The 15099-nt window shown below is 36.4% G+C and overlaps 1 protein-coding gene across 3 annotated transcripts in view; it reads left to right on the forward strand.

The window, feature by feature from the left end:
* CNTN5 (contactin 5) overlaps positions 1 to 15099 on the forward strand; it is a gene marked incomplete at its 3' end in the record, with an annotated part of 796845 nt that overhangs the window by 689348 nt on the left and 92398 nt on the right. For all 3 annotated transcript variants that reach the window (XM_079928800.1, XM_079928801.1, XM_079928802.1), the window contains one exon: positions 7930 to 8088. In XM_079928800.1, coding sequence (XP_079784926.1) covers positions 7930 to 8088 — 159 coding nt within the window. The remainder of the gene's footprint in view (positions 1 to 7929; positions 8089 to 15099) is intronic.

Genomic DNA, 15099 nt, shown 5'->3' on the forward strand with positions numbered 1-15099 from the left:
CCTGATGCACACACTACTTTGTGTGTGCCCTCCAAAAGTGGAGTCTCTGTTTCCCCCAGTCCTGTCAAAGTCCTGCAATCACTTCCCACTAGGCTTCAAAGTCTGATTCTCTAGGAATTCCTCTTCCCATTGCCAGACCCCCAGGTTGGGAAGCCTGTTGTGGGGCTCAGAACCTTCACTCCAGTGGGTGGACTTCTGTGGTATGTGTTCACCAGTCTGTGAGTCACCCACCCACCAGTTATGGGATTTGGTTTTACCGTGATTGCACCCCTCCGACCGTCTCATTGTGTCTTCTCCTTTGTCTTTGGATGTGGGGTGTCATTTTTGGTGAGTTCCAGTGTCTTCCTGTCGATGATTGTCCAGTAGTTAGCTGTGATTCTGGTGTTCTCACGAGAGGGGGTGAGAGCACATCCCTCTACTCCGCCATCTTGGTTCATCACTAATTTTTAGAATATTTTTATAATACTGTATTCATAACAATCTTTCAGATTTACAAAGATGTAAAAAAGTTGTCTGCCCATAGACCTTAATACTCTAAGTTTCTAATAATGATGAGCCTTAGTATTAAATCATATGAAAATGTTTTCTTCGTTCGTGGACCTAGTCTTTCATTTTTATTACCAACCTACTCTACTCTTAACTGAAAAACAAAACAAAACAAAACAAAAAAACTGTTAACTCAAATATTTTGATTTAACAAAAAAAGAGGCTGTCATATTGGATCTTTGTCTTACATGATAATTACTTTATTTTAAAACTTGTTAGTTTTTACACAGCATTTCAAATTCAAAACAAATCTCCTTTCGTCTTTCCAAATCTCTTCTTCCTTCTTCTCCCTTCTCCCTTTCATCTCTTCTTCTACAGATATTTACTGAGGGACTAATATATACCAATTACCATGCTGAATATTCAGACAGATGGAACTTACATAAAAATAATTATAGCCAATGTAACAAGTGCTATAATGAGATGTCATATGTACTAATGTGCAACGTTATTATTGCCTGGCATTAGTTTTTTGTAAAAGATCTCTCTCTGCCCTGGATTTTAAACACACCTGGGGTTGGAACCCTATTTTATCCTCCTATAAACCATTTCCCCCACCTTTTTCCCACCACTCAGCACAGTGCTTTCCACACACATACTAGGAATAAGCAAATGCTTAGTTAAATAGAATTTACTTAGAATAGTACATACATATCACAATATGGAAGCACTGTTTAAAATAATGACTTTTAAAATAATTTTAGAAGTAATACATACTTATTGTACAGAATTGGAAAATCCAAACAAGTATAAAGAATAAAATTTAAATCATTATAGCTTCAGCTCCAAGCAATAACCACCATGTACACTTTAATGCATTTCTTTCCAGTCTTTTCCTATACACATTAGGCAAATTACTATTTATACATTTATATTAACATATAATTTTGCATTCTGTTTTTTTTTGTGAACATTTCCCATATCATTAAAGTGTCCTAAATATTAGGCAGTTTAATGGCTGCCTACTATTTTATTTTAAGGTTTTATGATTTAAACATTACATGATTATTGGACAATTAATTATTTACAGTGGCTTGTAATTATACATAATTGCACAGCCACAATCAGCATCCTGGGTACATAAATCTTGTTCACTGTCACTGATTATTTTGCTAAGGACTATATTTGGGAAAATAGCCAAATATAAAGAAAAATACTTGGGGATTTATTAATTATGTTGTAAGTTCCATTTTTTGTTCCAGCTGAAGTTTTTAAAAGTATTTAGAGTAATTATTGCCTATTATTAAAAGAAATATATGTTTTTTAAGAGAAATAATTTAAATATTTTAGTAGAGATTTAATACTCAGAAAGGCAAATTATTTTATTTAAGTTAACTAATAGTTACTTTCCACAATATCTCCTATCATGCCTCACATGTAGGTGATCGTTAATTCTTTCTGAAGACATAAATGAATAGAATGGGTGAAATGGAACAATATGGAAGAACTTAATAAATGAATTATGTTGGTAGTTATTCCTATTTGAATGCAATAGCTAAATTTCAAGTCTTTTTTCAAAGCATGTTAAAGATTCTCCTGACAAATTCCCTACCTATGAACAAACTCTCAAATCAGACTATTTTGAAGTCTGTTCCAATTATCCATTGTTTCCCCAAAATTTGTGGCTTAAAATATGCATACATTATTTGCTCTCACGGTTTTGTCAGCTGACAGGCATAGCTACGTTCTTAGCAGGGATTTCTCATGCACATGTGTCTAAAGGTGATTGAAGCTGGAATCACTTGAAGGCTTCTTCACATGTCTGGTGCCTGGGCTGAGATGACTGGAATAGCTGAGGGCAAGTTGGATATCCCTCTCTCCATGGGATTCTCCAAATGGCTAGCTTGGACTTCCTGACAGAATGGTAGCTCAGTTTAATAGGACTTCTAACTAGGCAGCTGGATTTTCCCATAAGCATTCCAGGAGACATGGGATGAAGCTGCAAAACTTCTTATGATTTCTCCTCAAAAGTTATGCTGTGTCACTTCTACCATTGTCATCTGGGTCAAATATAGGCATACTTCATTTTATTGTACTTTATTGCACTTTGCAGATATTGCATTTTTTATAAATTGAAGATTTGTGGCAACCCTGCATCAAAGAAGTCTATCAGCACAATTTTTCCAAAAGCATTTTCTCATTTTGTGTCTCTGTGTCACATTTTGGTAATTTTTGCAATGTTTAAAACTTTTTTATTATTGTTGTATTTGTTATGGTACTCTGCAATCAGTGATATTTGATACTACAATTGCAATTGTTTGGGGGCACCATGAACTACACCCATATAAGAAAGCAAATTTAACTGATAAATGTTGTATGTGTTCTTATCACTCCGCTGACCATCTGTCCCCCTGTATCTCTCCCTCTCCTTGGGCCTTCCTATTCCCTGAGACACAACAATATTGATATTGGACTAGTTAATAACACTACAATGGCCTCTAAGTGTTCAAGTTAAAGAAAGTGTCTCAGGTCTCTCACTTTAAATCAAAAGCTAGAAATGATTAAGCTTAGAGAGGAAAGCATGTCTAAAGTTGAGATTAGCTGAAATCTATGTCTCTTGAATGCAAAGGAAAGTTTTTGAAGGAAATTAAAAGTGCTACTCCAGTGAATACACAGATGATAAGAAAGCAAAAGAGGCTTATTGCTGATATGAAGAAAGTTTTAGTTCTGAACAGAAGATCAAACCAGCCACAACATTCTCTTAAGCCAATGCCTAATCCAGAGCAAAGCCCTAACTCTCTTCAATTTTATGAAGACTGAGGTGAGAGAGCTGCAAAAGAAAAGTTTGAAAGTAGCAGAGGTTGGTTCCTGAGGTTTAAGGAAAGAAACCATCTCCATAACATAAAAGTACAAGGTGAAGCAGCAAGTGCTGATGTAGAAGCTGCAGCCAGTTATCCAGAAGATCTAGCTAGGATAATTAATAAAAGTGGCTCCACTGGATAACTTATTTTCAATGTACATGAAACATCCTTCTATTGGAAGAAGATGCCATCTAGGACTTTCACAGCTAGAGAGGAGATGTCAATGCATGACTTCAAAGCTTCAACAGGCAGGTTGACTCTCTTGTTAGGGGCTAATGCAGCTGGTGACTCTCAGTTGAAACCAATGCTCATTTACCGTTCTGAAAATCCTAGGGCCTAAATATACTCTGCCTGTGCTCTATAAGTGGAACAACAAAGCATGGGTGACAGTATATCTGTTTACAACATGGTTTACTCAATATTTGAAGCCCACTGTTGAGACTTACTGCTCAGAGAAAAAAGATTTCTTTCGAAATATTACAGTTCAATGATAATGCACCTGGTGACCCAAGAGCTCTGATGGAGATGTACAACAAGATTTATGTTGTTTTCATACCTGCTAACACAATATCCATTCTGCAGCCCATAGATCAAGGAGTAATTTTGACTTTCAAGTCTTTTTATTTCAGAAATACATTTCATAAGGCTACAACTGCCATAGACAGTGATTCCTCTGATGGATCTGAGTAAAATAAACTGAAAACCTTCAGGAAAGGATTCACCATCATAATTCCATTATGCACATTTGTGATTCATGGGAAGAAGTCAAAATATCAACATTAGCAGGAATTCGGAAGGAGGTGATTCCAACTTTTATGGATGACTGAGGGATTCAAGACTTCAGTAGAGGAAGATGTAGTGGAAATAGCAAGAGTACTAAAGTTTGAAGTGTAGGTTGTAGCTGTGACTGAATTCCTGCATTCTCATGATACAACTTTAACAAATGAAGAGTTACTTCTTACAGATGTGTTAAGAAAATGGTTTCTTGGGATGGAAACTACCTTGGCAAAGGTGCTATGAAAATTGTTGAAACAATTATGAAAATTGTTTGGGAGGACTGACTCCAATTTTGAAAGAAATTCTACTTTGGGTAAAATGTTATCTAGCATCATAGTATGTTACAGAGAACTCATTCATGAAAGGAACAGTCAATCTATGTGGCAAACTTCATTGTTGACTTAATTTAAGAAACTGCCACAGCCACCCCACCCTTCAGCAACCACCACCTCAATCAGTCAGCAGCTGTCAATTTTGAGACAAGACCCTCCACCAGCTAAAAGATTATGACCTACTGAAGGCTCAAATAATGGTTAGCAGTTTTTAGCAATAAAGTATTTTTAATTAAGGTATGTACATTGCTTTTATAGAAATAATGTTATTGCACACTTGATAGACTATAGTATGATGTAAACATAATTTTATATGCACTTAGAAATCAAAAAAAAATTGTGTGACTTGCTTTATTGCAATATTAGCTTTATTATGGTCATCTAGAAAAAAATCCACAGTATCACTGAAGTATGCCTGTAGTCACAGGCCAACCCAAATTCAACGGGATTGAAAGAATAGGATTCACCTTTCAAAAAGGGAATGACCTGCACGTACAAGGAGGAAAGACAGTGTTGGTGGCTATCTCATACACAGACTGCCACAAAGTCCTAAACAGTTTCTTCAATGTTATGTTTATCTCTACTACATAATTTAAATGTGTCATTCCCCAACACACACTTTTTCTCTTTCTTTCATTCCTTCAACTGAAAGTACTCCATAATTAACAGGAAAAGGAAGAAGGATCTCTGTAATCCTTGCTTTCTTGAACAAATCAGGCTTTACAATCAGATCTGAATTCAGATCTCTGCTGTGCCATTCACTAGCAGAGCTACTTGGGTGAATAATTTCTCCTCACTAGAAGGGATTCTCTGATACCTACTGCCTAGTGTAACACCTAACGTATAGTAAGGTTATTGACTATGTAACTTATTTATTATTAATCGACCAAACTAGCTCTTTGAGATTCCCTTATGTCCTCTATGAAATAGGGATTATAATGCCCACCTCACAGAGACATAGAAATAGGTGAACAAGTTAATGTTTGCAAAATACTTAATGACTTAATACAGTACAGTGAGGATATGGTAGCTATTGGTATTATTATTACAGTTAATATTCTTATCTTTATTATCGTTAGACTCACTCCTCCATATCCATGTCACTGCAGTCTAACAACTTGTTAGACATCTTCAGTACCTGGATCTCATTTATCTTCCACACCTCCTTCTTAACTACCATTTTAATACTCTGAACTTTAATTTATATTGGTGACACATCAAACATATTCTTCCATAAGTCCTTGACCTAATAATTATATTTCCCACTTCATTCCAGATAAACACAAATTCTCATCAAAAGTTCCCTACACTTAAATCACAAATCCTACTATCTTCCTCTCACAATTTCTTATTCTTACATCTTCCCCTCATAAAAACCTGGTTTCCTGGACTCTGCTCTTTTATTCTAGTCTGCCAACACCATTCTGGCTTCACTTGACTCTCTAGTCCTCCTTGAGACTATGGTCATTTATACCATTGGCAACTTTGATGATGTCATATCAAATTTGTAAACTAAATCTAAATTGACCCAATTAACCACTTTTTCTGGCCCTGGTCCTGGCTTTCTAACCTATTTGTTGACTTGGTCAGTTCCACTTCAAAATTATGTTATTGAACCAAACTTGAACTCCAGGACTATTCCAAAATACTTATATTTCCCTCTTCTTCATGTCTTTCCTCTTTTATCATGGGCTTATTCAGACATTTTCCATTCTCCTCTAGCTCCCAATCCCATTCTCACCCAACAACCTTCACTTTCTGTGGATAATTTTTCCTTCTTTAGTGAAAAAAGGAGAACCTTCCCAAATGAGCTCTCCCAGCTTCCCTTCTTAACATTTCAAAAGCATTATCTCTCTATTCATTGTTTCTTCCTTAATTGCTCTCAGAGGAAAAAGGTATGCCACTGCTCATGGTTATCCTCTACACATTTGCTCACAATCCCAGTCTTTTGTCACCTTTCTGATGGAATAGTCCTTGTCTTCTAAGTCTTGAGTCTCTGCTAGCCACTGCTGGTTCTTCTTACTCTTGATAAAACACTCATTTCTCATTTCCTAAAAATGTCATTCACTTGGTGATGTTCAAAAAACACTTTGTCCATCTCATCGTCCCTTCCTTATTTTGTACTCAGAGGTCTTTACTGTCTCCATCTCTTTAGCATTCCACCATTTCTTAGCTCCTTACAGTCTAGGTCAGCCCTTACTGCTCAGACTTCATAATCCCCAAATCCAGAGAGCAACTTGCTACATAAGGACTAATTTGGAAAATAAAATATTTAAAGATGGATTATATTTTTCATTGAAAATAAAAGCATTCTTGCAGCTTGCATTGTCCATATTTGGGAATACAAAAATGTTAATAAGGAAACTGGCATTGTTCTTAGCCACTAAAATATCAACACTCTACATATTTTTGAATGTTATTAGAAATCCCTGTTTTAGAAGTAGTAATACAGAGGTATATTTCTCCTCATATCAGATCTTGGTTGTTTTTTGAAGCTGGAGTCTACGTGCACATCACTTGATAATCACTATTCTATACCAACTTTTTATGATCAAAAAGGGCAATAATCTTCTCTAATTCATCATCTTCTCACCCTCACCAAAGTCATCATCATTATCATCATCTAATCATTTTTCCATGTCTCACTTCTAGTATATACTCTTTCTTGGTCTGAAATCTCATTATTTCAGAGCCTTTCATTGTTCCCTGTTTGAATTTTTTTGTTTTGGCTATGTTGGGTCTTCGTTTCTGTGCGTGGGCTTTCTCTAGTTGCGGCGAGCGGGGGCCACTCTTCATCACAGTACGCGGGTCTCTCACTGTCGCGGCCTCTCTTGCTGCGGAGCACAAGCTCCAGACGCACAGTCTCAGTAGTTGTGGCTCACGGGCCTAGTTGCTCCGCAGCATGTGGGATCTTCCCAGACCAGGGCTCGAAACCATGTCCCTTGCATTGGCAGGCAGATTCTCAACCACGGCACCACCAGGGAAGCACTCCCTGTTTGAATTTAAGGTACTTGATAGGTACATCACACTATTTGCACACTGTACTCTTCGTGAACATGAAAATTAGGGCCATACACCTGTAGGTTTGTGGTAATGATGGGATTGTTTCTGTTCCTGATAGCATTGCCTATCACTCTGTTGTTGCTTCTGTAAGCTGTGATTGATTTCAAGAGTCATAGTTGCTCCTGACATTCAAATCCTTGTATTTGTTTTTAATTATATTTTCCTCTTCTATAAAATGCAATGCTAACTGCCTCCAAGCACAAAGTATTAGGAAAAAAAAAATCTAAACTATAATTAAATTATCCCCAGAAATCATGGAAACCAACATGCATCTCATTTACTTTTTACTGTCAACGTTCATTACTAAATATGTATTTCATTAAGATACTTACTAGTTTTGTTGGGTCCTTACTGGAAATACAATTTCTCATGGCTTGACCTTAACTTTATCCATTCCCTTTTGCTTATAGGTCCCCCAGGCCCACCAGGGATAGTGATCGTTGAGGAAATCACTGAGAGCACAGCCACACTTTCCTGGAGTCCAGCTACTGACAACCACAGCCCAATCTCCTCATACAACTTGCAGGCTCGCAGCCCCTTCTCCCTGGGCTGGCAAACAGTAAAAACAGGTAAGAGGCTCTAAGGCAATGTCAGACACCACCAGAGCAGCTTCCTATGTCATGAGCTATATTTGCTAACAATCTTAGTAGGATTATTTTGGATTCTGGAAATTTTATTATTTATGACAATATTATTCATTGTTGCCTTCTTTTTATAAAGTCACTTTTCTTTCTTCTTTTCTCATTTCCCAAGGAAGGACCACATCATTTATCTTTGTTTATTGAAATAACCTTAGACTCACATAAAAGTTGCAAAAATAATACAAAGATTCCCTGTGGGCCCATCCCTCACCTTGCCCCAATGAAAATATTCTACATAACAATGGCACAATGATCAAATCAGGAAACTGACATTGATACAATGCTATAAACCACAGATCATATTCAAATTTCACCTTTTTTTACATGCAATATTTTTAGGGTATAGTTCCATAAAATTCTATGAAATTTTATTATATCTATTCAAATCGCTACCAAGACAGATACAGAACTGCTCCATTACTCCAGTTCCTTGGGCTACCCCTTTAGAGTCACACATCTGTTTTATTTATAAAAAGAAAATCTAACATAAAATCACATTATTTAAAACAATACAGCATTTTAATGCTTACTTCTAAGATGTTTGCCTTCCACTTGCATTATTTTAAAAATAATTTTCTTCCCTGAAGGTTTTCTCATCACGTTATAACTAAACTTCCCTTCCCTCTTCAAATGTGGCTGTCTGCAAGGATATGTGAAATTACACTCAGTTGATAGTTATCACCAATTTAGCATATTGGTGAAAAAGTGTACAGTATCTATAAAATGTAATCTTCAGAAGCAGTTGTCCATACTGAGCAGGGATTTGTGATTTTATTTTCTATCTAAATATAAAATGGATTTACCTGCATAGAAGTGAAATATAAAGTCAGTAAAATATCTGAGTGCAGTAACCATAAAACTCAATCTGAATGTTATAGGAGTAAAGTGGTCCATCTCATTGCTTAAATAAATTAAATTTGAGCAGAAAATTGTTTTTGGGTAAAAATTTGAAATTTAGGGGAAAGAAAGTGTATTCATCCACATGCGAAATACAATCTAGGTTTTTCTTTTTTTTCTTAATTTTATTTATATATTTATTTCACTTTGGTTGGGTTCGGTCTTTGTTGTTGCACAGGCTTTCACTAGTTGTGGGGAGATGGGGCTTTTCTTTGTTCGGGTGCATGGGCTTCTCATTACGGTGGCTTCTCATTTTGGAGAGCATGGACTCTAGGCACATGGGCTCAGTAGTTGTGGCACACGGGATTAGTTGCTCCACGGCATGTGGGACCTTCCTGGTCCAGGGCTTGAACTTGTGTCCCCTGCACTGGCAGATGGATTCATTTTTCCTTTCTTTTTTTAAACATCTTTATTGGAGTATAATTGCCTTACAATAGTGTCTTAGTTTCTGCTTTATAACAAAGTGAATCAGCTATAAACATACATATATCCCCATATTTCCTCCCTCTTGCATCTCCTTCCCACCTTCCCTACCGCACCCATCTAGGTGGTCACAAAGCACCAAGCTGATCTCCCTGTGCTAGGCAGTGGCTTCCCACTAGCTATCCATTTTATATTTGGTAATGTATACATGTCCATGCCACTCTCTCAATTCATCCCAGCTTACCCTTCCCACTCCCTGTGTCCTCGAGTCCATTCTCCATGTCTGCATCTTTATTCCTGTCCTGCCCCTAGGCTCTTCAGAAACATTTTTTTTGATTGCATATATATGTGTTAGCATACAGTATTTGTTTTTCTCTTTCTGAATTACTTCACTCTGTATGACAGTCTCTGAGTCCATCCACCTCACCACAAATAATTAAATTTTGTTTCTTTTTATGGCTGAGTAATATTCCTTTTTATATATGTGCCACATCTTCTTTATCCATTAATCTGTCGATGGACATTTAGATTGCTTCTATGTCCTGGCTATTGTAAATAGAGCTGCAATGAACATTGTGCTACATGACTCTATTTGAATTATGGCTGTCTCAGGGTATATACACTGTAGTGGGATTACTGGGTCATATGGTAGTTCTATTTTTAGTTTTTTAAGGAATCTCCATACTGTTCTCCATAGTGGCTGCACCAACAGTGCAAGAGGGTTCACTTTTCTCAATACCCTCTCCAGTGTTTATTGTTTGTAGATTTTTTGAGGATGGCCATTCTGACTTGTGTGAGGTGATACCTCATTTAAGTTTTGATTTGCATTTCTCTAATGAATAGTGATATTGAGCATCCTCTCATCTGTTTCTTAGCAATCTGTGTATCTTCTTTGGAGAAATGTCTATTTAGGTCTTCTGCCCATTTTTGGATTGGGTTGTTTGATTTTTGATATTGAGCTGCTTGTAAATTTTAGAGATTAATCCTCTGTCAATTGCTTCACTTGCAAATATTTTCTCCCATTCTGAGGGTTGTCTTTTCATCTGGTTTATGGTTTCCTTTGCTGTGGAAAAGCTTTTAAGTTTCATTAGATCCCATTAGTTTATTTTTGTTTTTATTTCCATTTCTCTAGGTGGTAGGTCAAAAAAGATCTTGCTGTGATTTATGTCATAGAGTGTTCTGCCTATATTTTCCTCTAAGAGTTTTATAGTGTCTGACCTTACATTTAGGTCTTTAATCCATTTTGAGCTTATTTTTGTGTATGGTGTTAGGGAGTGTTCTAATTTCTTTCCTTTACATGTAGCTGTCCAGTTTTCCAAGCACCACTTAATGAAGAGGCTGTCTTTTCTCCATTATATATTTTTGCCTCCTTTATCAAAGATAACATGACCATATGTGCATGGTTTTATCTCTGGGCTTTCTGTCCTGTTCCGTTGATCTATATTTCTGTTTTTGTTCCACTACCATACTGTCTTGATTTCTGTAGCTTTGTAGTATCGTCTGAAGTCAGGGAGTCTGATTCCTCCAGTTCCATTTTTCTTTGTCAAGGTTGTTTTGGCTAATTAGAGTCTTTTGTGTTTCCATACACATTGTGAATTTTTTTGTTCTAGTTCTGTGAAAAATGCCAGTGGTAGTTTGATAGGGATTGCATTGAATCTGTAGTTTGCTTTGGGTAGTAGAGTCATTTTCACAATGTTGATTCTTCCAATCCAAGAACATGGTATATCTCTCCATCTATTTGTATCATCTTTAATTTCTTTCATCGGTGTCTTATAGTTTTCTGCACACAGATCTTTTGTCTCCTTAGGTAGGTTTATTCCTAGGTATTTTATTCTTTTCATTGCAATGGTAAATGGGAGTGTTTCCTTAAATTCACTTTCAGATTTTTCATCATTAGTGTAAAGGAATGTGAGAGATTTCTGTGCATTAATTTTGTATCCTGCTACTTTATCCAATTAATTGATTAGCTCTAGTAGTTTTCTGGTAGCATCTTTAGGATTCTCTATGTATAGTATCACGTCATCTGCAAAGAGTGACAGCTTTACTTCTTTTATCCAATATGGATTCCTTAACGTTCTTTTTCTTCTCTGATTGCTGTGGCTAAATCTTCCAAAACTATGTTGCATAACAGTGGTGAGAGTGGACAACCTTGTCTTGTTCCTGATCTTAGAGAAAATGGTTTCAGTTTTTCACCATTGCAAACGATGTTGGCTGTGGGTTTGTTATACATGGCCCTTATTATGTTGAGGTAAGTTCCCTCTATGCCTACTTTCTGGAGGGCTTATATCATAAATCGGTGTTGAATTTTGTCTAAAGCTTTTTCTGCATCTATTGAGATGATCATATGTTTTTTTTCCCTTCAATTTGTTAGTATGGTTTATCACATTGATCGATTTGCATATATTGAAGAATTCTTGCATTCCTGGGATAAACCCCACTTCAGCATGCTGTATGTTCCTTTTAATGTTCTGTTGGGTTCTGTTTCCAATATTTTGTTGAGGATTTTCTCATCTATGTTCATCAGTGATATTGTCTTGTAGTTTTCTTTCTTTGTGACATCTTTGTCAGGTTTTGGTATCAGGGTGATGGTGACCTTGTAGAAAGAGTTTGAGAGTGTTCCTCCCTCTGCTATATTTTGAAAGAGTTTGAGAAGTATAGGTGTTAGTTATTCTCTAAATGTTTGATAGAATTTGCCTGTGAAGCCATCTGGTCCTGGGCTTTTGTGTTTGGAAGGTTTTTAATCACAGTCTCAATTTCAGTGCTTGTGATTGGTCTGTTTAGATTTTCTATTTCTTCCTGGTTCAGTCTTGGAAGGTTGTCCTTTTCTAAGAATTTGTCCATTTATTCCAGGTTGCCCATTTTCTTGGCATATACTTGCTTGTAATTATCTCTTATGATCCTTTGTATTTCTGCAGTGTCAGTTGTTACTTATTTTTCGTTTCTAATACTGTTGATTTGAGTCTTCTCCCTTTTTTTCTTAATGAGTCAGTCTAATGGTCTATAAATTTTGTTTATCTTCTCAAAGAACCAGCTTTTACTCTTATAGATGTTTGCTATTGTTTTCTTCATTTCTTTCTCATTTATTTCTGATCTGTTCTTTATGATTTCTTTCCTACTGCTAACTTTGGGGATTTTTGTTCTTCTTTCTCTAGTTGCTTTAGGTGTAAAGTTAGGTTGTTTATTTGAGTTGTTTCTTGTGGTAGGATAGTATTGCTCTAAACTTCCCTCTTAGAACTGCTTTTGCTCTATCCCATAGGTTTTGGGTCATTGTGTTTTCTTTGTCCTTTTTTTCTAGGTATTTTTTTTATTTCCTCTTTGATTTCTTCAGTGATCTCTTGGTTATTTAGTAGTGTATTGTTTACCCTCCAAGTGTTTGTATTTTTTACAGATTTTTTCCTCTATTTGATATCTAGTCTCAAAGCGTTGTGGTCAGAAAAGTTAATTTATTTGATTTCAATATTCTTAAATTTACCAAAGCTTGATTTGTGACCCAAGATATGATCTATCCTGGAGAATGTTCCATTAGCACTTGAGACAAAAGTATAATCTGCTCATTTTGCATGGAATATGCTATAAATATCAATTAAGTCCATCTTGCTTAATGTATCATTTAAAACTTGTGTTTCCTTATATATTTTCATTTTGGATGATCTGTCCATTGGTGAAAGTGGGGTATTAAAGTCCCCTAGTATTATTGTGTTACTGTCGATTTCCCCTTTGAAGGCTGTTAGCATTAGCCTTATGTATTGAGGTGCTCTTATGTTGGGTGCATAAATATTTACAATTCTCATATCTTCTTCTTGGATTGATCCTGTCATCATTATGTAGTGTCCTTCTTTGTCCCTTGTAATAGTCTTTATTTTAAAGTATATTTTTTTCTGAGATGAGAATTGCTACTCCAGCTTTCTTTTGATTTCCATTTGCATGGAATGTCTTTTGCCATCCCCTCACCTTCAGCCTGTACATCTCCCTACGTCTGAAGTGGGTCTCTTGTAGACAGCATATATACAGGTCTTGTGTTTGTAATCATTCAGGCAGTGTGTATCTTTTAGTTGGATCATTTAATCCATTTACCTTTAAGGTAGTTATTGATATGTAGTTCCTATTACCATTTTCTTAATTGATTTGGGTTTGTTATTGTAGGTCTTTTCTTTCTTTTGTGTTTCCTGCCTAGAGAAATTCCTTTAGCATTTGTTGTAAAGCTGGTTTGGTGGTCCTGAATGCTCTTAGCTTTTGCTTGTCTGTAAAAGTTTTAATTTCTCTGTCAAATCTGATTGAGATCCTTGCTGGTCCAGTAATCTTGGTTGTAGGTTTTTCCCTTTCACCACTGTAAATATGTCCTGCCATTCCCTTCTGCTTTGCAGAGTTTCTGCTGAAAGATCAGCTGTTAACCTTATGGGGATTTCCTTGTATGTTATTTGTTGATTTTCCCTTACTGCTTTTAATATTTTTTGTTTGTATTTAATTTTTGATAGTTTGATTAATATGTGTCTTGGTGTGTTTCTCCTTGGATTTATCCTGTATGGGACTCTCTGCACTTCCTGAAATTGATTGACTGTTTCCTTTCCCATATTAGGGATGTTTTCAACTATAATCTCTTCAAATATTTTCTCAGTCCCTTTCTTTATTTCTTCTTCTTCTTGGACCCCTATACTTTTAATGTTGGTGTGTTTAATGTGGTCCCAGAGGTCTCTGAGACTGTCATCAATTCTTTTCATTCTTTTTTCTTTATTCTGCTCTGTGGTAGTTATTTCCAGTATTTTATCTTCCAGGTCACTTATCAGTTCTTCTGTCTCATTTATTCTGCTATTGATTCCTTCTAGAGAATATTTAATTTTATCTACTGTGTTGTTCATCATTGTTTCTTTGCTCTTTAGTTTTTCTAGATCTTTGTTAAACGTTTCTTGTGTTTCATCCATTCTGTTTCCAAGATTTTGAATCATCTTTACTATCATTACACTGAATTCTTTTACAGGTAGTTTGCTTATTTCTGATACATTTGTTTGGTCTGGTGAGTTTTTACCTTGCTCCTTCATCTGCCGTGTATTTCTCTTTCTTTTCATTTTGTTTAACTTACTGTGTTTGGGGGTCTTCTTTTTGCAGGCTCCATGTTCGTAGTTCCCATTGTTTTGGGGGTCTGCCCCTAGTGACTAAGGGTGGTTCATTGGGTTGGGTAGGCTTCCTGGTGGAGGGGACTAGTGCCTGTGTTCTGGTGGATGAGGCTGGTTCTTGTCTTTCTGGTGGGCAGAACTGTGTTTGGTAGTATGTTTTGGGGTGTCGGTGATCTTATTATTATTTTAGGCAGTCTCTCTGTTACTGGATGTTGTTGTGTTCCTGTCTTCCTAGTTTTCTGGCATAGGGTGTTCAGCACTGTAGCTTGCTGGTCATTGAGTGGAGCTGGGTCTTAGCATTGAGATGGGATCTGTGGGAGAGCTTTTGCTTTTTGATATTACATTGACCCCTGAGGTCTCTGGTGGACCAATGTCCTGAACTCAGCTCTCCCACCTCAGAGGCATAGGCTGGACACCCAGCCAGAGCACCAAGACCCCATCAGCCACATGGCTCAGAAGAAAAGGGAGAATAAAAAAGGAAAAAAGATAATAAAATAAAACATATTTA

This window comes from Stenella coeruleoalba (genome assembly GCF_951394435.1).
Source record: "Stenella coeruleoalba genome assembly, chromosome: 8".
Lineage (NCBI taxonomy): Eukaryota > Metazoa > Chordata > Mammalia > Artiodactyla > Delphinidae > Stenella > Stenella coeruleoalba.